Source organism: Squalius cephalus, assembly GCF_949319135.1.
Source record: "Squalius cephalus genome assembly, chromosome: 1".
NCBI lineage: Eukaryota > Metazoa > Chordata > Actinopteri > Cypriniformes > Leuciscidae > Squalius > Squalius cephalus.
The window spans coordinates 4,473,613-4,496,506 of NC_137122.1; the positions used below are offsets into that span (position 1 = coordinate 4,473,613).

Consider the following 22,894-nt stretch of genomic DNA (forward strand, 5'->3'; position numbering starts at 1 on the left):
GAACGATCTTTTAATATAAGTCCAATATTACAATAAAATCAATTCAAGTGTAATTATGACTTTCTTTTTTAAACTATTACAAAACATTTCCAATGAATTAAATTTATAAAACAGCAACATATCACAAAAAATACAGAGCAAAGATGTATCATTAAACTGCTGTACATTTAACTAGTTCATTTCCTCATTCTCAGAGGTTTTTTAGGTGCTTTAATTTTTTTCTTTTAGAAAGGAGACGTTGAACTTGAATGTGCTTCCCATTAAACCAGGCCCAAGGCCATGGGTCGCCTGGTCAAATGTCTGCCAGTTCTTCCTTAAATACTCGAAGTGTAGGTCTTCCTGCAAATTAAATACATAAAGATTTGTTTCAATGCACACTGACAGTCATAAAAAAATGTAAAATGTATTTCAACTGCAGGCTTCAGTTTTGGATATTGAAAAATTAACATCCTCATTTTCAAATATTTCCAGGAATACTTTCTTTTGTAGAGTAAACTTGTTGCCAGGAACATTAATGAAACCTTATTGTAAAGCCTTTCTCAATGGATCTGCCAGCTCTGTGTAGTAATGTTGTTGTCGCTTTCAGGGATTAAAGTGAAAAAAATTCTTCTGACTGAAATTTTTTTTTAGGCCAAGTCATATTCCTTTAACTTTTTAAATAGTCGAGACCAATAGCGTTTTAAGGGGATATGTTTTAAACCGCTTTAATATTGCCAGTAGGCGTATTTTAAAAGCTATTTTAATCTATGAAAACCAGGCAGGGAGCATACTAATATAATTATAATTTACCTATATATATATATATATATATATATATATATATATATATATATATATATATATATATATATATATATATATATATAGGCAAATTATAACACGTTTACACAAAATTTGTTAACACACACAAGTTACTTTTCCCCTTTACTTAACATAAATTGTAAGAATATGACTAATAGTAAAGACTAGTACTAATAAATAAACATTAGGCCTATGCTAAAGCTATTAAATAGCAGTCCCAAACTAGTTTTTGTTAATACAATGTTGGTATGAGCCACTACAGTCATTTAAAAATATAAAAAATAACACAAAGAAAAATAGTGGCATTTTGGGGTTAATATGGAAACGACAGTTACCATGGTGAACACACAATATTAACAATAACTGTTAATGAAACATGGAAACTGGTGAATAGAATGAGAATCATACCTGCATTACTTTTATTTCGTGTAATTTACAACGTAACGGCGTTGCATGCTCGTAGTTTCTTTTGCGCTTGATCAGTGAGGCGATGCAGCGCGCGCCGCCACATTTGCGCGTGCAATTGTGTGTGCGCTACGAGAACAGGATAACGGCTGACAGGACAAGAAAGTCCGTTTTTCTGAGGTGAAAAACTTTATTTCAGCGTACACTTATGTCACTGCCTGGTAGTTCCTATTGTGCTGGGTTTTTTGAAGTAGTCATGATTCGCCTCTCATAACATTACATGCTCTAAACACGCACGCAGAGTAGAGGAGGAGGGGCGGGGGCGCGGGGAGCAAATTTGAACTATATCGATGCGATATGGTCTAATTCCATATCGCATTTAAAAAATATATCGATATATTTTTTATAGCCTATCGATATCGCCCAGCCCTACCTGCATTATAAGTGTGTCACTGAAATATAGTTCTACCTCAGCGCTCAGCTGTAGCCTGACATGCACTTTCCGTGAGCTGTAATTGAAAACCTGGAGTGGATCATGAGCGAAGTGATTACAGAGTGCTTAGAGTGGAGAGAGGAACGTGCTTTTGCTCCACTCCAGGCTTTGATCACATCCCCCTCAGCAGGGTGAATACACCTCGTCTTTCCTTAATTTAAGACCTATTCAAACTAAAATTAAGATATTTATTACACTATTTGAGAAATGAAAGCCTATTTACGGCCTTAAAATTATGAAAAGTGAATTTAAGACTTTAAGGACAGACTGGAACCCTGCAATTGACGGAAATCCGTCATAGACTTGCTGCAATTAACGGAAATCCGTCGTAGCGACGGAGAACTTTAATCCCTGCGCTTTACATGAGCGCCACCTGCTGTCAGAGAGTGAATTTGTTTGTTTTTTGCATTGGTCTGAACTGACAAATTAGACATTCCTGTTGGTTGAACACGAGTTAATGGATATCAATCAATTAACAAAGTGTCCTGTGCTCACCACACACCGTCTATAGGTGGAGAGGAGAGATTAGGGCATAAAAAAAAAGTTAGTTCTGGTTGGTTGTCAGTTGAGGTCATGGGTCAATTTGTTCATGTTCAATGTTGTTATCGATAGAGATACACGGATGGGGTATTAGTTCATCTGCAACCGCATCACAAAACTCATCATCGGCACCAACGTTTTTTGACCAAATTTCAAAGCCGCACCCGCCCGCCATCCGCTGATTGTTTTGCGGTCTATGGACGATGCAATGCTCTGCTGATGCGAGCCGCAAGAAAGCCCTTGTCTGTTCTAGAAAGGATGCAGCAAAGATATTTAATGCTAATGTATGAGGCATAGGCCTACGCTGAGTTTCATTCATTTACGATGAGATGCGCTCTAGTTCACAACGCAATGCAAGTGAATGCGGCGCGCCGGCGCCTCCATGTCACGGTTATTATATTGTCTGCTATATTTGCTTTTTATTTATTAATTTATTAAATATTAAATCATTTATTAAAATTAAGATACAATTTTTACAAAACGAAATTCGTTTTAAAGAAAGGCTTTCTACAAAACAAAACTTCATTAAGTGGTAAAAACCATGTCTCCCGATATATTGCGCATCTTATGATCCTATCTTTTATTACAATTGTTTTTGAGCTAAAATGTAATACACATCATATATATACACACTGTATATGTTTCTTTTATCAAACATGTTTGGGGCCAGTCAAGGGGTAATTAAACTGCACAATTAGTTAACGGTAATGATACGTTGTTTATTATTGCAAATGTTTATTGCTAATGTTTATTATTGCAAATGTTTATTGCTAATGTTTATTAATGCAAATGTTTATTGCTAATGTTTATTATTGCAAATGTTTATTGCTAATGTTTATTATTGCAAATGTTTTTCATTTGTTTAATAAATCTCATAATGATGGCACATCACTATATCATAGTCATAGCTTTTATTTCTATCTCAAATGATTGACGGTCAGTCAGGGGGTACTTGGCAAAGAATCAAATACAGTTGGAAACGACGTAGACCATTAATAACACAGACTGTTAACAATTGTTTTTAATTAGTATTTAAACATTCTCTATGATAAAAAAAATGTTTGTAAAAAATATTTTAATTACACGGTTTTGGCGGTTATAGAGTTCTAATGACGGTGTTAGACTATAACGTCATTCTCACGGTTAGCCTAAATTATACTTTTTTTTAAAATTGTACTTTACAGTAGCAATGGATACTCTATTTTTTCATAACATAGCCTACCTGTACTACATGTACTCTACCATCTTGTGTGTCCCAGCAAGTTACACACACACACACACACACACACACACGGTTCCAGACCCGGAGTTCGGCTGAATGGATTTGAAAACGGTAAAACTCAACTGTTTAACTCTGGGGGAGTTGTAAAATGAGCCTATTTCCAAAAAAAGTGGAGTATCCCTTTAACAATAGAAGATCTTAGTGAAGCTATAGGGGATATCAATAGCGGTAAAGTGCCGGGGCTAGACGGGATTCCAGTAGAATTCCAGTATTCCACACTGTTCAGCTCGTCTATTTTGGTCTGTACAACTTTCGGCGGGGGCAAATGAGTAACGCCCGTTTCACACATACTCCGTTTGCAGTGCGTATATCCATGTTAACAGGTTCGAGCTTTCACGCCCGTTTCACACATACTCCGTGTGCAGTGTGTGTGTGGTACATGTTGCAGTGCATATGCGGTGCAGGAGCAGCACGCGCTAAAGTGCTTTCACATATGCTGCTTTTGCAGTGCGTAAACTGATCCACGGCTGTACCACAAACACATACTCACTATTTGTATTTCAAATCCAGAAGTTATCGGCAAATTTGATTTATCTTTGTACACATATAGGCCTACACTCTTTAATAGACATATTCACGTTTAAACACAATCTAAACAAACTATTATTTCCCTTGATTTACCCCGGTCTTGAAGTAAAAAGATGACTGTGAAAAATAGTAGTATTTAGTTAAATGCATTTATAGTGAGATTACTACATTTTATTTTGTTAAATGCATGCTCTGTCACTTTAATTCAGCGTGTGCACACAGCAGAAATAGACTCGGTGCGGAAACGATCTCTGCACTGCTGTATACGCTCCGCAGCTGGAACGGATTGCCGGACCGCATCCGCGTGCAGTGTGAAAGCTCTAACCTGTTAACATGGGTACGGGAAAAAATACGCACCGCATACACACTGCAAACGGAGTATGTGTGAAACGGGCGTCACACTCCATGCAGATGCGGAAAGTGTCGCCTTTGTAAGTGACGACAACGATGTGTGAAAGACCTTGTAGCTGACTCGTTTGTTAACATTGCTAGAGGACAACAGGCATCTTGCATCGCAAGAGTGCTATACAAAAACGGTGCTGTACAAAAACGTAAATTATAGTTCGCCTCAAAGATTTTTATTTGTGTATTTATTTAATTTGTATTATTTCTTCCCCAAGCTCATAAAATAAATTTGGGTCGCACATAAATTGACAGGGTCGGTCGGAAACCGGAACCCAACAACAAAAAAATGTATGCCTAGGGTGATGTGTGTCAAAGAACTTACAAAGAAGAGACTTTGTTTCAGCACATGACAATAAACTACTTACCGTGATCTCAGACTGTGTTGATGTGGTTTCTCCACTGCATGGATCTTCATGTGTAGATTCAGGTGACTTTTAAAAGAGAAACTCTTTCCACACTGATCACACGTGTGCGGCTTCTCTCCAGTGTGGATCCTCTCATGTGATCTCAGATATGTTGACTGACTGAATCTCTTGTCACAGTGTGAACACTTGTAAGGTTTTTCTCCAGTGTGAATTCTCTGGTGCAGTTTTAAACCGTCCGCTGTAGTGAAAGTCTTCTCACACTCAAAGCACATGTACTCTCTCACACCAGTGTGAATTTTCTCATGTTTATGTAAATATTGCAGCAGTGAAAAACTCTTTCCACACACAGAACATGAATGTGGCTTCTCCTTTGTATGAACTCTCAGGTGTTTCTTCAGGTCACTTTTAAAAGCAAAACTCTTTCCACACTGATCACACGTGTGCGGCTTCTCTCCAGTGTGGATCATCTCGTGTCTTTTCAGATGTTCTGATCGACTGAATCTCTTGTCACAGTGTGAACACTTGTAAGGTTTTTCTCCAGTGTGGATCATCTCATGTGATCTCAGATTTGATGATCGACTGAATCTCTTGTCACAGTGTGAACACTTGTAAGGTTTTTCTCCAGTGTGAATTCTCTGGTGCTGTTTTAAATTGTCCGCTGTAGTAAAAGTCTTCTCACACTCAAAGCACATGTACTCTCTCACACCAGTGTGTATTTTTTCATGTGTATGTAAATATTGCTGCAGTGAAAAACTCTTTCCACACACAGAACATGAATGCGGCTTCTCCTTCGTATGAACTGTCAGGTGTTTCTTCAGGTCTGATGCACTAAGAAATGTTTTGCCACATTGATCACATGAGAACGGCTTCTCTCCGGTGTGGATCATCATGTGAACATTAAGGGATGATGATTGACTGAAACTCTTCCCACATTGATCACATGAGAACGGCTTCTCTCCAGTGTGGATCCTCATGTGAATCTCAAGACTTTGTTTGGTTGTGAAACTCTTTCCACACTGAGTGCAGGTGAAAGATTTCTTGGCTCTTCTTTTCTTTAAAAATGTCTTTTTAGTCTTTGAGCGACTCAAAGGTTTTTCTCCAGGTTTGACATGATGTTCCTCCTTCACTTCACTCAGTTCTTCACTCTCCTCCTTCACTTCACTCAGTTCTTCACTTTCCTCCTTCACTTCACTCAGTTCTTCACTCTCCTCCTTCACTTCACTCAGTTCTTCACTCTCCTCCTTCACTTCCATCGGGTCTGAAGGGAAAGAAACAAATGTTACATTTAATTTTCAGTACATCAAAATAATTCAAAGATAGAAATAGAAAGTGAGCCCTGACGAAAGTAGACAACTGTTATAAAATATGATAATTTGATGCCTTTTTTATAAATTGATTATATGTCCTTGAAACTTTCCATGAATGAGGTAAATTTATCTTCCAATTATTATCTTTAAAACATTGTAGGCACGAATCCCATGTTTCTTTAGGTCGAGCAGACAGCGGCACTCAGCTCAGAGCGCTGCCGAGCCCAGGACTCTGATAGTGGGGGACTCCATAATCAGAAACATTAGCAGCAGGGATACAACTACATGCTGCCTTCCACAAGCAACAACTTCTGATGTAAACAGGGAACTTCAGGACATTCTGATGAAACATAAGACTGCAAATCGACTCATCATTCATGTGGGGAAGAATGATATTCATAAAGAGCAGTCAGAACTCCTTAAGAAGGATTTCAATGAACTTTTTGAAACACTTGAAAGGCTGAAAGTTCAAACATTCATCAGTGGACCTCTCCCAGCAAGAGGAACAAACAGGTTTTCACGGTTGCTTGGGCTTAATACATGGCTGCAAAAAACCTGCAATATAAAAGGAGTGAACTTCATTGACAATTTCAATCTTTTCTGGAGTCAGAGACAACTGTTTCATCGGGATGGCCATCACCCAAACAAACTTGGTTCAAGAGTGTTAAAGGACAATATCTACTTCTCCCTCAATCATCCTTCTGCAGTGTGTGCCAATCAACTCAATCTGAACGGCACACACACACCTGGACACAGTATGAATGACCACGGGACTTCACTACAGCAAAATGGACATGATAACACCACTCCGCCAAAACAACCTCTGCTCACGGACACAATATCAGCTGAGCCCTGCCCACAGAGCTCACCACAGATAGACTGTGACATATTAGAACTGCTCCAAGATTCAGCACCCAAGGACGACTTCCTGGAAAACAGCCAGGGAAGCCAGGACAGCATATCACAGCCTCCGATAACACCAGAGCAACAGCCCCTTTCACCAGACACATTATCCCTCTCTCCAGCAACTCCACTCCTTTGCTTCTCACAGAAAATGGAAGAACTGGTGTATGCTGGAACCAGACTATCCCACTCTTTTGCTGCAAGCCCCAAGATACCAAACAAAAAACGACAGGCACCACAACCACCATCAAAGCCTGCGGGCCCAGCTCGCCCTCCCCCTCCTGTGAGAGCTCTTCGGCCTCTGCCACAACGCCAGGGCCCACACCCTCCTCCATCAGCTCGAGGTGAACCAAAAACAACTGATACCAGCTCTCAGTGATATGTGTCGGGTCCCCGTTTTGATAACAGTAACTTTCTCAAATGTTTACAGAACAAGCGGGAACCCAGTGTTCCTGTATCTTCCTCTATTGCTGTTCTATTACAAGATAGAAAGTCTAAGGCCTTTAATAGCCTTACAGCAAACCTAACTAATCTGCTGCCTCTTACACGTCAAACTAATATTGCTGTGGGGAAAAGTAAGTCTGTTAAGTTAGCACTCTTTAACATTCGCTCACTTAAAAATAAATCACTTCTTGTCAACGACTTAATAACCACAAACAACCTGGATTTTATGTTTCTAAATGAAACCTGGCTAGAAGACAGCTGCAGTGCAACAATCCTCAATGAAACAGCCCCTCCTAACTTTACTTTTATGAGTGTCTGCAGAGCTGTTAAGAGAGGTGGGGGTCTAGCTGCTCTTTTTAAAGATATCTATCAATGTAAGCAAACATCATTTGGGAATTACTTGTCTTTCGAATATCTGGGTATTGTGTTAAAAGGTGCTCCACGCATTTTACTTATCATTATTTACAGACCTCCAAAATACTCTCCAGCCTTTGCTGAGGACTTTACAGAACTGGTATCAACAATTACATCAGAGTTTGACTGTTTTGCCATTGCTGGAGATTGTAACATCCACATAGATAGTGCAGAGAATAATATGGCGAAAGAAATCAAAAGTGTTTTAAAAACTTTTGATCTGACTCAGCATGTACATGGACCCACACACAATCGTGGACACACTTTAGATTTACTTATCAGTAAAGGTCTAAACATTTCATCGATTGTTATTAAGGATGTAGCACTGTCTGATCATTTCTGTATTTTCTTTGATATATTGATCTGAATTTGATATATTGATCTGAAATATATTGATCACTGAAGCTAGATCTGTGTCTGTCAAGAAGAGATGCTTAAATGAGAACACTAGTGTACTATTTATGAAGGCTATGTCCTTAACACCAAGCATATCTGCAGACTCTGTTGATTTTCTCCTTGATTCTTTTAACTCAAAAGTTAAAAGTGTAATTGATGATATTGCTCCTGTTAAAGTCAGGAAGAAGAGTGGCAGACAAAAAGCACCTTGGAGAAACTCAACAGCAGTGCAAATTATGAAAAGACAATGCAGAAAAGCAGAGCGCATGTGGCGGAAGACAAAACTTGTAGTCCACTATAACATCTACAAAGACAGCATCCATGCTTTCAATATGGAACTAGGCAAAGCTAGACAGACTTTCTTCTCAAATATTATAAACAGTAATTTAAACAACACACGCACTCTTTTTGCTACTGTAGAGAGACTGACAAACCCCCCAAGCCAGATTCCCAGTGAAATGCTCTCAGACAGCAAGTGCAGTGAGTTTGCTTCTTTTTTCTCTGAGAAAATCAATAATATCAGAAAGGTGATCAGCACATCCTTGAGTTGCGCTGGGGTCAGACAGATCAAACCACCTGAGAAAGTAGTTACTATGTCTGATTTCAAAGAAATTGATGGCAAAATTTTGGAAGAAACCGTACAGCACCTTAAAACATCAACCTGCGCTCTTGATACACTTCCCACATCATTTTTCAAAAGTGTGTTAAACAGTTTAGAAGCAGATCTTCTAGAAGTGGTAAATGCTTCACTTCTCTCTGGGAGTTTTCCAAACTCCCTAAAAACTGCAGTTGTCAAGCCCCTCTTGAAAAAGAGCAATCTGGATAAGATGATATTAAGCAACTATAGACCGATCTCAAATCTTCCTTTCATAGGCAAGATCATTGAAAAAGTTGTCTTCAATCAGCTGAACAAATTCTTATGCTCGAATGGATACTTTGACAATTTTCAATCTGGTTTCCGACCGCACCACAGCACAGAGACAGCGCTCATAAAGATAATAAACGATATTCGCTTAAATACTGATTCAGGCAAATTATCAGTGCTGGTACTACTCGACCTCAGTGCTGCATTTGACACTGTCGATCACAACATACTTCTCGACAGGCTGGAAAACTGGGTGGGGCTTTCTGGGATAGTCCTAAAATGGTTCAGGTCATACTTAGATGGGAGAGGTTATTATGTGAGTATAGGAGATCATAAGTCTGAGTGGACATCCATGACATGCGGAGTCCCTCAAGGCTCAATTCTTGCGCCACTCCTGTTCAACCTGTATATGCTCCCAATGAGCCAAATAATGAGAAAGAACCAAATTGCTTATCACAGCTATGCAGACGACACACAGCTCTACTTAGCCCTATCGCCTAACGATTACAGCCCCATTGACTCCCTATGCCAATGCATCGATGAAGTCAACAGTTGGATGTGTCAAAACTTTCTTCAGTTAAACAAAGACAAAACTGAAGTCATTGCGTTTGGAAACAAAGATGAAGTTATCAAGGTGAACGCATACCTTCACTCTAGGGGTCAAACAACTAAAAATCAAGTCAGGAATCTTGGTGTGACACTAGAGTCAGACCTTAGTTTCAGTAGTCATGTCAAAGCAATAACTAAATCAGCATACTATCATCTGAAAAATATTGCAAGAATTAGATGCTTTGTTTCCAGACAAGACTTAGAGAAACTTGTGCATGCTTTCATCACCAGCAGGGTGGATTATTGTAATGGACTCCTCACCGGCCTTCCCAAAAAGACCATAAGACAGTTGGAGCTCATACAGAACGCTGCCGCCAGGATTCTGAGCAGAACCAGAAAATATGAACATATCACACCAGTCCTCAGGTCTTTACACTGGCTCCCAGTTAAATTTAGGATTGATTTTAAAGTATTATTACTGGTATATAAATCATTCAATGGCCTAGGACCTAAATACATTGCAGATATGCTCACTGAATATAAACCCAACAGATCACTCAGATCATTAGGATCATATCAGCTAGAAATACCAAGGGTTCACTCTAAGCATGGCGAGTCCGCTTTTAGCTATTATGCCAGCCGCAGCTGGAACCAGCTTCCAGAGGAGATCAGATGTGCTCCTACAGTAGTCACTTTCAAATCCAGACTCAAAACACATCTGTTTAGCTATGCATTTACTGAATGAGCTCTGTGCCAATGTTCGTCCGACTGTTTGTACTGTACTGTATTTTATTTTTTATTCTTCTTAACTGTTTTAATTATTCTTATTTCTTGTTATTATTTTAATTTCTTGTTATTATTTTAATTTCTTTTATATAAAGCACTTTGAATTGCCATTGTGTATGAAATGTGCTATATAAATAAACTTGCCTTGCCTTGCCTTGCCTTTAGCATGAACTATTAATTTGATCAATGACACAATTATCTAACATATTAACATTAAAATACTGCCATGTTTTGACACCAACTTTGAGATTGATATTTATTTGACCAAAAACGTTTTAATTATTAATGGCCGTTCACACTAGACTTTTCCTTGCACTGAGTTCCAGAGTCCTGCACGGGTTCGGGTACCCAACAGGTGACCCGCAAATTTTGCTCAAACGGGTGAAAAATATCCAACTGTGTCGGATACAGGTGCGAGTCGGGTCGGACACGGGGGAAACACAGGTTTAAAACAATCACATGCAAACGTATAAATATATGCATATTTTTAGGAACCCATGTACAAAAATATGCCTGTATTTCAAGTTGATAAAATAATTTAAAATCCACATCAGTTTATTTGTGCCCACGCCCTCCCAGGATCTATAACGTTACCTAGGCTACTTTCAGTTTTAAAAATATCTGCAGTCGTCGAGATGGATACTGAGGAGTTGAAGAAAAGAATAGCTAGTGGAGATTGTAAAGTTGTCGACAATACGTCATCAAAAATCAAGTCCAGTGTGGGAGAAATTTGGAGTTATCTGAAGAAAATATTGTGAAAGGCTTTGCTGCATTTTCGTGTTGGATAGCCGCAAATGTGGAACTTCATCTCTGAGGAAACACGCAGATAACTGTGGTAACAAACCATGCAGTTCTATTGTACAGTATTTTTTAAATTTAACACTGTTCAGTATGTGTGGTGTGCAGGGCGTGTTTGAACCCAAAATTGTCAAATGTAGGCTAGACGAAATTGCATGGCAGATATAGTGTTGTAGCCGCGTCTGTTCGATTGGTAAAATGTTATAAGGCTACTCAGTTTTGTGGTAACGTTAGCCATGCTCTTCATGTACCGGCCTTTTGAAAGCTTCGGCTGAAGTTGTCCTTGTATTAATGGTCGTGTAATAACTTCTGTATGACCTGGCAATAAACATTTTTGTAAGTGTGTCTATAATGTGATAGTCTAAACTGATTTTATTTCGGTTGCGGGTCGGGTGTCAGTTCTATTTTAAGCGGGTACTTGGACAGCACAGCATCCAGCAACGTATCAAGAAGGCCAAGAGTTGATCGTTGCCCATCCATTGATGGTAAGGTTGTAGTTTTCTGGATTGAAGAAGATAGCAGTCTGACTCCCTTTGGGAGCGTGACAGTATCAACTTGAAGGAGCAGCAGTTGAGGCCAGCAGAGAAGAGAGAGAAGGGCTTGCGACATATGACGGGAGCGTAGACCACCCTGGTGTTTGATGTACACAACGGTCGCAGAGCTGTCTGTACGGATCAGTACGTGCTTGTGCTGAAGAAGCCCCATCAGGCGACACAAGGCTAAACGTACTGCTTGCAACTCTAGGCAGTTGATGTGCCAACGTAGCTGGGGCCCCGTCCACAGACCTGAGATTGCATGCCCGTTGTACGTGGCCCCCCACCCGTTGACAGAGGAATCTGTGAAATCCGTAACCCACAGCCTTTCTTGGGTTCAATTAAGTAAGGGCTGTAGAACCCAGACCTCATCTCGGCTGGAGGGACCGGCTCGATCGTGTCCTTCGCCAGCAGGACGTCGATCTCTTTCCTCAAGACAGGAGCATCACAACTCCACACATGGGTGAAGCGGATGCCCCTGTACTTGGGAGGCCGGCGGGCAAACTGAATTGCATAGCCGAGCTGGATGGTATGGGTGAGACAACGGGACGGTCTCGGAAGCGCTAGCCAGGCTTCAAGAGACCGTACCAACAAGCCCACCCAGACCACCGGCGTACCCAAAGTGTCGTACGAGGCCGTAGTGGCGTCACTGCCATCTGAGAGTTGGGGCGAGGGGAATGAGAGCAGTGAGGCAACGTGGCGGCGCACACTGTCATTCTGACCCTTTTGGACAGGAGAGACTGGGAGTGGCGAAGCAACTGAGCGTCGTCCTTGACTGCCAGTCTCGGCCGTTTTCTTACCCAGCGAGAGATGAGAGCGACGAGGCTGTAGCAGTGTCACTGCCATCTGAGCACTGGGGCGAGGGGAATGAGAGCAGTGAGGCAACATGGCGGCGCGCACTGTCATTCTGACCCTCTTGGACGGGAGAGACTGGGAGTAGCGAGGTAAATGAGCGTCCTCCTTGACTGCCAGTCTCGACCGTCTGTGACCCAGAGGAGGTGGAACTGCTCTTATATTGAACATTTTGGGTACCGCTGACTGGTTGACCAGCGGTGGAACAGAAACAAGACTCTCCACCTGGCCCTCCTCCAGGGGAAGGAGTGGAGCCAACACGCACTCCTGAAGAGCAGACGTCACATCCTCTGGGTCGCCCGTCTCAGGGTCGCTTCCCTCCTTCTATTGGGGATATTTGGGGATATTTAATTTAATTAATCAATCAACGATACTATTGATCAGCATTACCAAACGGGGACGTTCCACTAGAAACAAACACTGATGTATTGTTTTAATTTAATACTGTGAAGCTGCTTTGATACAACCTATGTTGTAAAAAGCGCTTGAAACTTGACTTCTTGCTGGGGGGGTAGACGAACTCTGACCGGGATGATTTTTTTTTTTTGAGGCGCTTCTGGACCACCAGTGTTGACATCGTCTGACCGAGGGGCCAGCGCTGTGACTTAGTCACGGTCAGTCACTATGCGCAGCTCCAGCTCGATTCAGAACTACCCTTGTGCACTGAGGCGGTCTGCAATTAACAAAGCCGCCTCATCACCAAGGGCAGTAAGAGAGGAAAAACTTTTCTGCAGATTTTTGCATGTTTGGCTGCCATATTGGCACCAAATGCTTCCATACTGCCAAAGTTTTCACACACACATCCGGGCAGGCACGAGCAAAGCATTTAAGCGTCGCACAGCGCCCCCATAGTAGCCCGGGAAAGTGTGGCGGTCAAGTCTGAATCTGATTCAGCATGAGTACACACACCATTATAGTGGGAACTCAGCATCAACTTCATTTCCAGAGTATAGCAGCCTTCTCTCCGATGTAGCGATCGACATCTGATCCTCCCCTGGAGCCTTGAATGAAATGCTTGGTCCCTCATGAGAAGGACCAGAATGCCATCCGAAGCTGCCAGGCATGCAAGACAGTGAACGTGGTCATCGCTGACAGACGGCATGCTGAGCGCTCAAGCCTTCATGAAAAAGGCAAGACGAACAACGTGCCGACATGGTCATGCTCTCATGAGAGAGCATAAACCACCCACGAACGCAGTCTCAGCATGTTTGCGATGCGCTAGAGGAGTGAGTGGTACGCTCACTGTAATCCTCACTGCCATAGTTAGGGGTTTGATTGCCAACACGAACAATAGCGGGGACAAAGGGCTGAAGTTTAATGCTGAACTCTTTTCCGAATCCACTTTAAAAAGTATGTGTTCATGCTTGACTTAAAATATTAAGTTTAGTTAACTTTAGTTTAGTTTAGTTGGATATTTAAGTTATCTCAACAAATTTTAAGTTGTTATAACTAATTGCAGACACATTTTTGGGGAAGATATTTGTCTAATTAAGTGCTTTACAAAGTATTTTTGTATCACATCCCACTAAACAGATTGGTCTGTATGATAAGCATTCAGTTGGGGGTTAATTGGGTGTTAATATTATAGTTATTATAGCTAGTCTTAATGAATCTGGAAGCCTTCAGTAATAAATGATTCCTCATACATGTCAAGTAATGGTCTTATAAGCTGTCTTTTAAATATTTTGTAGAATTCTACTGGAATCCCATCTAGGCCTGGCACTTTACCGCTATTGATATCCCCTATAGCTTCACTAAGATCTTCTACTGTTAACGGACTATCTAATGCAGTTTTCTCATCTTCTGATATAGTCTCAAATATGATACTGGATATCAAGGGTGAAACTGTTAATAATGAAGACAGACAGCAATCTCATTTAATGTCAGTCATGTGTGCAGTGAAATATAATTTATTAGGCATTTAAAAGCTCTATTGAGAAAATGAACACATGGAAAGCTCAAAAAGCAATCATATCAGGATACTTCATGACTTTCAGAACTAAAATAGGTAATTCAAGCAGAATCAGTAGAAAATAAGAAAATGGACAATAACAATGAGATGTTGATAAAATAAGTAGTGTTAAATCAATCATTAAATAGCAAATACAAACAAAGTGAATGAGACAGATCTCTCTCTCTTTACAGACTTATAAGAGCCAAAGCATCTCAAGAGAAGAAGTGTCTAGTTTCAAAGATACATGAAAGTATATCTTGCGTTTGCATGGAAGAGAAGAAGTGGAAGAGAAACTAGATGTTCTAATGAAAAACAATAAAGAACGAGTTAAAAAATAATATCAGATTCACATCTCTCTTAAAAGTGTTATGGCCTTCTTCTCCAGTGTGAATTTGTAATGGTGATGGTCTTTCAGTTCATCTTCTGTAGTAAAGGCCTTCATGCACTTTAGCAATGTTCTCATACAGCACTTCTGCTGTAATATTAAGGATGAATCTTCTCCTTTGTGTGAATCTTCAGGTGTTTCTTCAGGACTGATGCCCAATGAAACAGTTCACCGCACTGATCACAGTTAACCCCCTGAGGTCGGCGGTATCGCCGGCGATACCAGCTCGCTTTTTTTTTATCAGTGTAAAAGAAACTCATAAATACTCTGTTGACTTTGATTTTCCATAGGAGTTTCATACATCAATCGATTCTGTTAAATGTGTATTATTTTTGTGTATACTCACAATAAAAACAAAGTGTTGTGCTTTTTGCCAAATAAAGAAAAATAAACACGAAGCAAGTTCTGCCTTCTCTCTGCCAGTGAAGTCCATCCTGAAACGCGTCCAAAAATGAACAATAACTCAGCGAATACTCAGTCAAACAGACACACAGGCATGAAGCTTGAATTCTCTTTTTTTAAACGAAGTAATTTATATAAAAAACAAATATTCTCATCTTGTGAAATCTGTATTAAAAGAGAACGATTCCAGTCGAGCTCATTACAGCTCATTCAAATGTAATGTGACACGCCCACGGAGAGCGCACGCTATTCAAACGCAAATGATTGAAGCAATCAACGCAATCCTGTGAACGCCCCCATATCAGCTCGAGAAAACACAACTTTATTCAGATCATTACTTGTTTACACCGTCTCGCAGCGCTGTGAGGAATAATAATAATGGAAAATGTACCTCAGAAGTGCGGGTATATCGAGGAGCGAGCTGAGGAATGCTGTAGTAAGTTTTTTTTTCCTTCTCACGTGAATCGGGTTTCTGTTTATGAATGAATGAACGGCAGAGATGCGTGCTGTTTACCACAGCTCGCAAAAAGACAATTTTAAATTTAAATCGCGTGTGTGAATGAATGATGATGTTTTAGCAAACTGTATTGCTATACTGAGATGAATAAAAATCGACTTAAATATGTTGAAATAAAATGTAGGCTATTTGTATAAGCAACGTATTAAACTGCAAATTAACATTTATATGCCCTAATATTTCATGAAAACAACATTACAGTCAGGCGAAATATGAAAGACAACATTTTGTTGACTAGATTTGGGTACAGTTTTTACTGTAGAATATACTGCCACATCAAATAAGCTTTTGTTTAGCAATTTCTCTATTTATAAAATACTATTTTTGTCAAAAATAAAGTCATCAACTAAGATGTTAGCTGTTCCAATGTTGGCTATATTCAAACTAATGAATACATAGATAAAATGTAGGCCTATAATCTTTTTTTTTTTTTTTTTTACAAAGAAAGAGTACACTTGAAATATTGTTGAAATTGTAATTATTGTTGTAATTGTAACCTTTTTAATAAAATAGCAAAACATATTTACAAGATAGATGTAAGCAAAATCTTAAATGGTCAATATAAGTCTTCTTCTAAATATATCTTTTGTCCTTGCATTGTGGCTCAGTCAGTGTCACACCTGAATGAATGGCTAATTATGCAGAGTGGGTGGGATATTAACCACGCATAAACATTATTCTCTTAAAAATTCAAAAATATACATGCATGGTGATCACATGTTTGTGCTATATAGAGTGAATTTACACCTTTGCCATTAACATGTTTATAAATAACTGAAAAAATCACAAATGTCAGAGCATGTCAGAACACCTCCAGGGCCCAGAAAATCACTCAGACTCCAGAGGGTTAAATGGTCTTTCTTCAGAATGAGAAGATGTGATTTCAGAGAGAAATCCTGAGCCGCTTCTTCCCAGTGTGAACTCTCATGTCAATCTTCAGACTTGATTTACATGTGAAGCGTTTTTTACACTGAGAGCAGGAGACAGATTTATTGGCTTCTGTTTTTCCTTTCTTTCTTGTTATTTTATATATTTTGTGATGCGAGTCACCTAAACAAGTCTCACGTCGGTCTTTTGGCATGATGTAAATGCCTGATGCCTTGCATAAAATTCTATTTTTTTTTTTTTTTTTTTTAAAGATACAGAATATAAATGCTTAGAAAGTTAAAATGTGTTCTCAGAACTGTACACTGATTGTTTATGGACAGGTTATGGAGTCAGTCACAGCATATTTTGGTCAATAAAATACCAAAAACGGGATGTTTTTAATCCAGTGTTTTTTAGAGTGTAGTTCAAAGTGTACATGAACTGCTAATATTTAATGCTGGTTTCACTAGTGCCACCAAATGCTCTTAAATGTGAATCTGCAGCAGCTCAAAGTTTATATCTGGTCAGGACATGTCTTTAAAGGGCAAATCAAATAGTAGAAATATTATCTGAAAAAAAAAAGCATTGCATCATTAGCGGCTGAATATTCCAGCCCAGCGTGACTGTGAAAGTTCAATAGAATGAATAGAATGAGGCATTTATATAGCGCTTTCATATGTACTACTGTACACCCAAAGCGCTTTACAATCATATCAGGGGTCTCTCCTCAACCACCACCAGTGTGCAGCATCCACTTGGATGATGCGACGGCAGCCACAGAACAACGGCGCCAGTGCGCTCACCACACACCAGCTATAGGTGGAGAGAGGAGAGAGAGTGATAGAGCCAATTCAGTGGATGGGGATTATTAGGAGGCCATGATTGGTAAGGGCCAATGTGTGGAATGTGGCCAGGACACCGGGGTTACACCCCTACTCTTTACGAGAAATGCCATGGGATTTTTAATGACCACAGAGAGTCAGGACCTCGGTTTTACGTCTCATCCGAATGTCAAACTATTTAAATTAGTTTAATGTCCTTTTATATTCTTGACCTGAAACAATGTAAATCTCGAATAAACAGGTAAGAATAAACACCAACCTCTGTGTTCTTAAGTATTGTTGGATTACATATTTTATTAAATGTTTAATTTAGTTTGCAACAGTAAAAGTTGAGCATATTGAAGTTAGCATTTTAAGGTTAGGTTAGGATAATGGTATCAACAGTTCCCGCCAGTCCTGTTTTCTCTATTGTGTTTTAAATGAGTCTTTAATGGCTCTAGCCAGTAGCTCCAAGACGCACCTTTTGTCTTTAATGGCTCTGAGATGGCCCGTGGAACCAGAGTTCCTGGCCAGTATCAGCATTTGAATAGGTATGCTGATTAAATTGATACTGGTGACACGCTGGGGTCTGGGGTGGGTTCCTCAAAGGGATACTTCAGGATTTAGCATTAAGCTTTGTATTAGTAGAAAACCTGTAGTATTTTCGAATTACCATGCTTTCCCCCCTCATATCCCCCTTAGACGAGAGATTTATGTATTTTTTGTCGGGAAAAAATCCTCCGATGACGCAAAAATCGTCATTTTGCATCATCGGAGGATTTTCTGGCCAGAGGCTAAAGACTACAGCCAGTAGATGGTGTTGTTCCGCATGTTTACAACCCGCCCATAGAGGGTTGGATCTCACTCACAGAATGTACACAGTGTCAGCCGTCTTTCTTTGGAAGCTAAGCTAGCAGGCTCTTGTTCTGTGGAGAAAGCTGAATAGTAGGAGAAAGCTGAGTAAGTATGGGTTACATCCTCCTTTTCCCGGACTTGTCCGGCGGGCGAGATCGTTCAAAATGTCCGGGATTCAGCTTTTGCTTTCTGCGGTCGCCATTCATTGTTTATATGCACACCTCTTGTTTCAATCTAACTGAATTCATTCCGATTGGTGAATCTGAATGTAGTGTTTACATGAACGCTAAACAAGTGATCGGTTGATGTGCGTTTTACCATTGCTAAGAAAATTCCTGCTCCTCCGTGAGCGATGCGAGACCCGGCGCGTCTCAGTAATGACGCCACCGGCCTCGCGCCGTTCTCCCGCGGCCGTCAGCCTTGTCCTGCTCGCCACAGTAAACAATGAATGGATGGCGACTGTAGAACGGCAAAAGCCGAATCCCGGACATTTTGGGCGAACTCTAAATCCCTCGCAAACTCATCACGTAGGCTAGCTTTTTTGTTTTCAACTGCGCTGAGTGCGCTCCCTTACTGGTAGGCGTGGCCTCCTAAGGCAGCGAAGCAAGTGCATTCTGGGAGTTGTTGTCTTTTATCCACATAAGCCAAAAATACATTTTCTGGCTTTTCTCAGTCTAGAAAGCTCCAAATTCAAAAATTTCTTCACATTTCTTCTACTTAAATTACCTATTTTAAATACACATTCATCTTCCCAGAGGTGTAGTATCCCTTTAACCTGTATACCTAATTTGCATGCTTTGTTCAACCTCAATGTAAATCCCTCCCCCTAAATGTCTATAAATTTGCCAGGCAACTGTATTGAGTTAGTCTTGATGATGATGATGAACTACAGACTACTTGGAAGAATAAATCTCTTCTGCTTATAAGATCCATCTCAAGTCTCCTGGTCTCTGCTTTGAAGAAAGAAAAACTTTACAACAGTATCATGATGTTTCATTTTCTTAAATTGTTTTTGATGATCAATACAACCTTTAACTAGGGCTGCAAGAAGGAATTGATGAAATTGATCATGAAAATAATCAACAACCAAGATAATTATAGATCAATTGTGTGCTCAATCATGTCAATTTACAGCACTGAAAAACCTTCCTATGGACAAAACACATCTAAAAAATTACATGATTGGTGAGCACAGGAACCATGTTATTTCTTTGGATTTTATTATAAATTTGGGTTTACATCGCTCAAATTGCTTATATGTCACTAAGACAGACAAGTGACCAATCCTGAGTGGCGATGTCACTTCACACATTCAACCATCACGGTTCGGCACAAATCCACTGCATGTATCTTCATGTGTCGCTTCAGGTCACTTTTAAAAGAGAAACTCTTTCCGCACTGATCACACGTGTGCGGCTTCTCTCTGCTGTGGATCCTCTCATGTGTTTTCAGATTTGATGACAGACTGAATCTCTTGTCACAGTGTGAACACTTGTAAGGTTTTTCTCCAGTGTGGATCCTCTCATGTGTTATCAGATTTGATGACAGACTGAATCTCTTGTCACAGTGTGAACACTTGTAAGGTTTTTCTCCAGTGTGGATCCTCTCATGTGTTTTCAGATTTGATGACAGACTGAATCTCTTGTCACAGTGTGAACACTTGTAAGGTTTTTCTCCAGTGTGAATCCTCTCATGTCTTTTCAGATGTGATGAGTCACTGAATCTCTTGTCACAGTGTGAACACTTGTAAGGTTTCTCTCCAGTGTGGATCCTCTCATGTGATCTCAGATGTGCTGACCGACTGAATCTCTTGTCACAGTGTGAACACTTGTAAGGTTTTTCTCCAGTGTGGATCCTCTCATGTGTTTTCAGATGTGATGAGTCACTGAATCTCTTGTCACAGTGTGAACACTTGTAAGGTTTTTCTCCAGTGTGATTTCTCTGGTGCAGTGTTAAGTTGTTTGGTTTAGTAAAAGTCTTCCCACACTCAAAGCACATGTACTCTCTCACACCAGTGTGAATTTTCTCATGTTTATGTAAATATTGCTGCAGTGAAAAACTCTTTCCACACACAGAACATGAATGTGGCTTCTCCTTCGTATGAACTCTGAGGTGTGTCTTCAGGGCTGATGCACAGAGAAAAGTTTTGCCACATTGATCACATGTGAACGTCTTCTCTCCGGTGTGGATCCTCGTGTGAACATTAAGGCGTGATAATCGACTGAAACTCTTCCCGCACTGATCACATGTGAACGGCTTCTCTCCAGTGTGGATCCTCATGTGAGCATCAAGACTTTGTTTGGTTGTGAAACTCTTTCCACATTGATTACATGTGAACGGCTTCTCTCCCGTGTGGATCCTCATGTGAGCATCAAGAATATATTCGTATGTGAAACTCTTTCCGCACTGATCACATGAGAACGGCTTCTCTCCGGTGTGGATCCTCATGTGAACATTAAGGGATGATGATCGACAGAAACTCTTTCCACATTGATCACATGTGAACGGCTTCACTCCAGTGTGGATTCTCAGGTGTTGATTAAGACTTGGTTTGGTTGTGAAACTCTTCCCACACTGAGTGCAGGTGAAAGATTTCTTGGAACTACTTTTCTTTAAAAATGTCTTTTTAGTCTTTGAGCGACTCAGAGGTTTTTCTCCAGGTTGGACATGATGTTCTTCCTCCACTTCACTCTCCTCCTTCACTTCCCTCAGTTCTTCACTCTCCTCCTTCACTTCACTCAGTTCTTCACTCTCCTCCTTCACTTCACTCAGTTCTTCACTCTCCTCCTTCACTTCACTCAGTTCTTCACTCTCCTCCTTCACTCTCCTCCTTCACTTCACTCAGTTCTTCACTCTCCTCGCTCTCTTCCATCGGGTCTGAAATGAAAGAAAAACTCTCATTTAAAAATTTTCTAAATAATCAAAATAATTAAAAGAGAGAAATATGGAGTGAATGGATATTAAAATTATACCAGATGTAACAGACAACTGCTATAAAATATTACAATAATTTGTCTTTTTATAAATTATCCGTTATTAAAACTTTCCATGAATGAGGTACACTGATCTTCCAGTTATTTTTTTAAAAACATTATAGGCACAAATCCCATGTTTCTATTGTGAGAACTATTAAATATGTTTGATCAATGACACATTTATCTAACATGATATGAACATTAAAATACACAATATTGGCATATTTTATTTTTGACACCAACTTTTTGATATTTAAAGGGATAGTTCACCCAAAAATGAAAATTCTGTCAGTAATTACTCACCCTCATGTTGTTCCAACCCCGTAAGACCTTCGTTCATCTTCGGAACACAAATTAAGATATTTTTTATTAAATCTGAGTGCTGTCTCACTCCTCCATAGGCTTCTAAGGGACTGAAACTTGCTGGCCCAGAAAATGTATTAAAGACATCGTTAATATAGTCCAAGTGACTCCAGTGGCTCGATCTTAAGTTTATAAAGCGACGAGAATACTTTTTGTGCGCAAAAACAAACAAAAATAACGACTTTATTCCACTTTTCATTTCCTTCTCTGTGGGCCTCGGGTCTTTTCACGTAGTGTTTAAGCGTAGCGCGTCTGTGTTGTACGTCACCACGTAGGCTCACTATTGGCCGACGCTGGTCATGTGTGATACGTGGTGACGTACAACACAGACGCGCTACGCTTAAACACTACGTGAAAAGACCCGAGGCCCAGAGAGAAGGAAATGAAAAGTGGAATAAAGTCGTTATTTTTGTTTGTTTTTGCGCACAAAAAGAATTCTCGTCGCTTTATAAACTTTAGATCGAGCCACTGGATTCATTTGGACTATATTAACGATGTCTTTAATACATTTTCTGGGCCAGCAAGTTTCAGTCCCTTAGAAGCCTATGGAGGAGTTAGACAACTCTCAGATTTAATCAAAAATATCTTAATTTGTGTTCCGAAGATGAACAAATGTCTTACGGGGTTGGAACAACATGAGGGTGAGTAATTACTGACAGAATTTTCATTTTTGGGTGAACTATCCCTTTAATTATGTTAAAAACTCCTAAAACCTTTTAATTAAGACTGTTCACACTAAACTTCTCCTTCCGTTGACTTCACATGCATGTGAAAGTGGGACACAAGAAACACAAGATCAAGTCAATTTCACTGTGAGAAATAAATGTTTGCAGTAAAGCAGAGTAGATTGTAAAATTTTACATTTTGGAATGATTATTATTTGTTATACATGTAAAAATACGCACAAATTCTGGTAACATTGTTACAAATTGTAAACCATATGAAATAAATGTAAAATTAAATATTTAAATTTAGTTTGACCTGATGTTGACAATATGAAACCTCCCTTTACTGTCCATTTGTTGAAGAAAACCCAGAACATTCTGTACCATTTCATAGTTGAACTGTTTATCTAAATCTGATGAAGTG

The 22,894-nt window shown here is 39.8% G+C and overlaps 4 protein-coding genes across 5 annotated transcripts in view; 2 read left to right on the forward strand and 2 right to left on the reverse strand.

Moving 5' to 3' along the window:
- On the reverse strand, nucleotides 1-21,219 carry LOC307156328 (uncharacterized protein). The gene is made up of 3 exons (XM_079867621.1): nucleotides 21,188-21,219; nucleotides 4,820-6,065; nucleotides 1-339 (listed from the first exon to the last, which is right to left on the reverse strand). Coding segments are annotated over exons 1-3 (1,272 nt in total). The 5' UTR covers nucleotides 21,189-21,219; the 3' UTR covers nucleotides 1-314.
- The window catches only part of LOC307156367 (uncharacterized protein), a 1,306,365-nt gene that overhangs the window by 555,532 nt on the left and 727,939 nt on the right, over nucleotides 1-22,894 (forward strand). The gene's annotated exons all lie outside the window — the stretch shown is intronic.
- LOC307156233 (uncharacterized protein) overlaps nucleotides 1-22,894 on the forward strand; it is a 207,918-nt gene that overhangs the window by 145,383 nt on the left and 39,641 nt on the right. The gene's annotated exons all lie outside the window — the stretch shown is intronic.
- The window catches only part of LOC307156402 (uncharacterized protein), a 19,947-nt gene continuing 16,733 nt past the window's right edge, over nucleotides 19,681-22,894 (reverse strand). The window contains exon 3 of the mRNA XM_079867726.1: nucleotides 19,681-21,344. Within this exon, the coding sequence (XP_079723852.1) occupies nucleotides 19,767-20,915 (1,149 nt within the window). The 5' untranslated portion in view covers nucleotides 20,916-21,344 and the 3' untranslated portion in view covers nucleotides 19,681-19,766. The remainder of the gene's footprint in view (nucleotides 21,345-22,894) is intronic.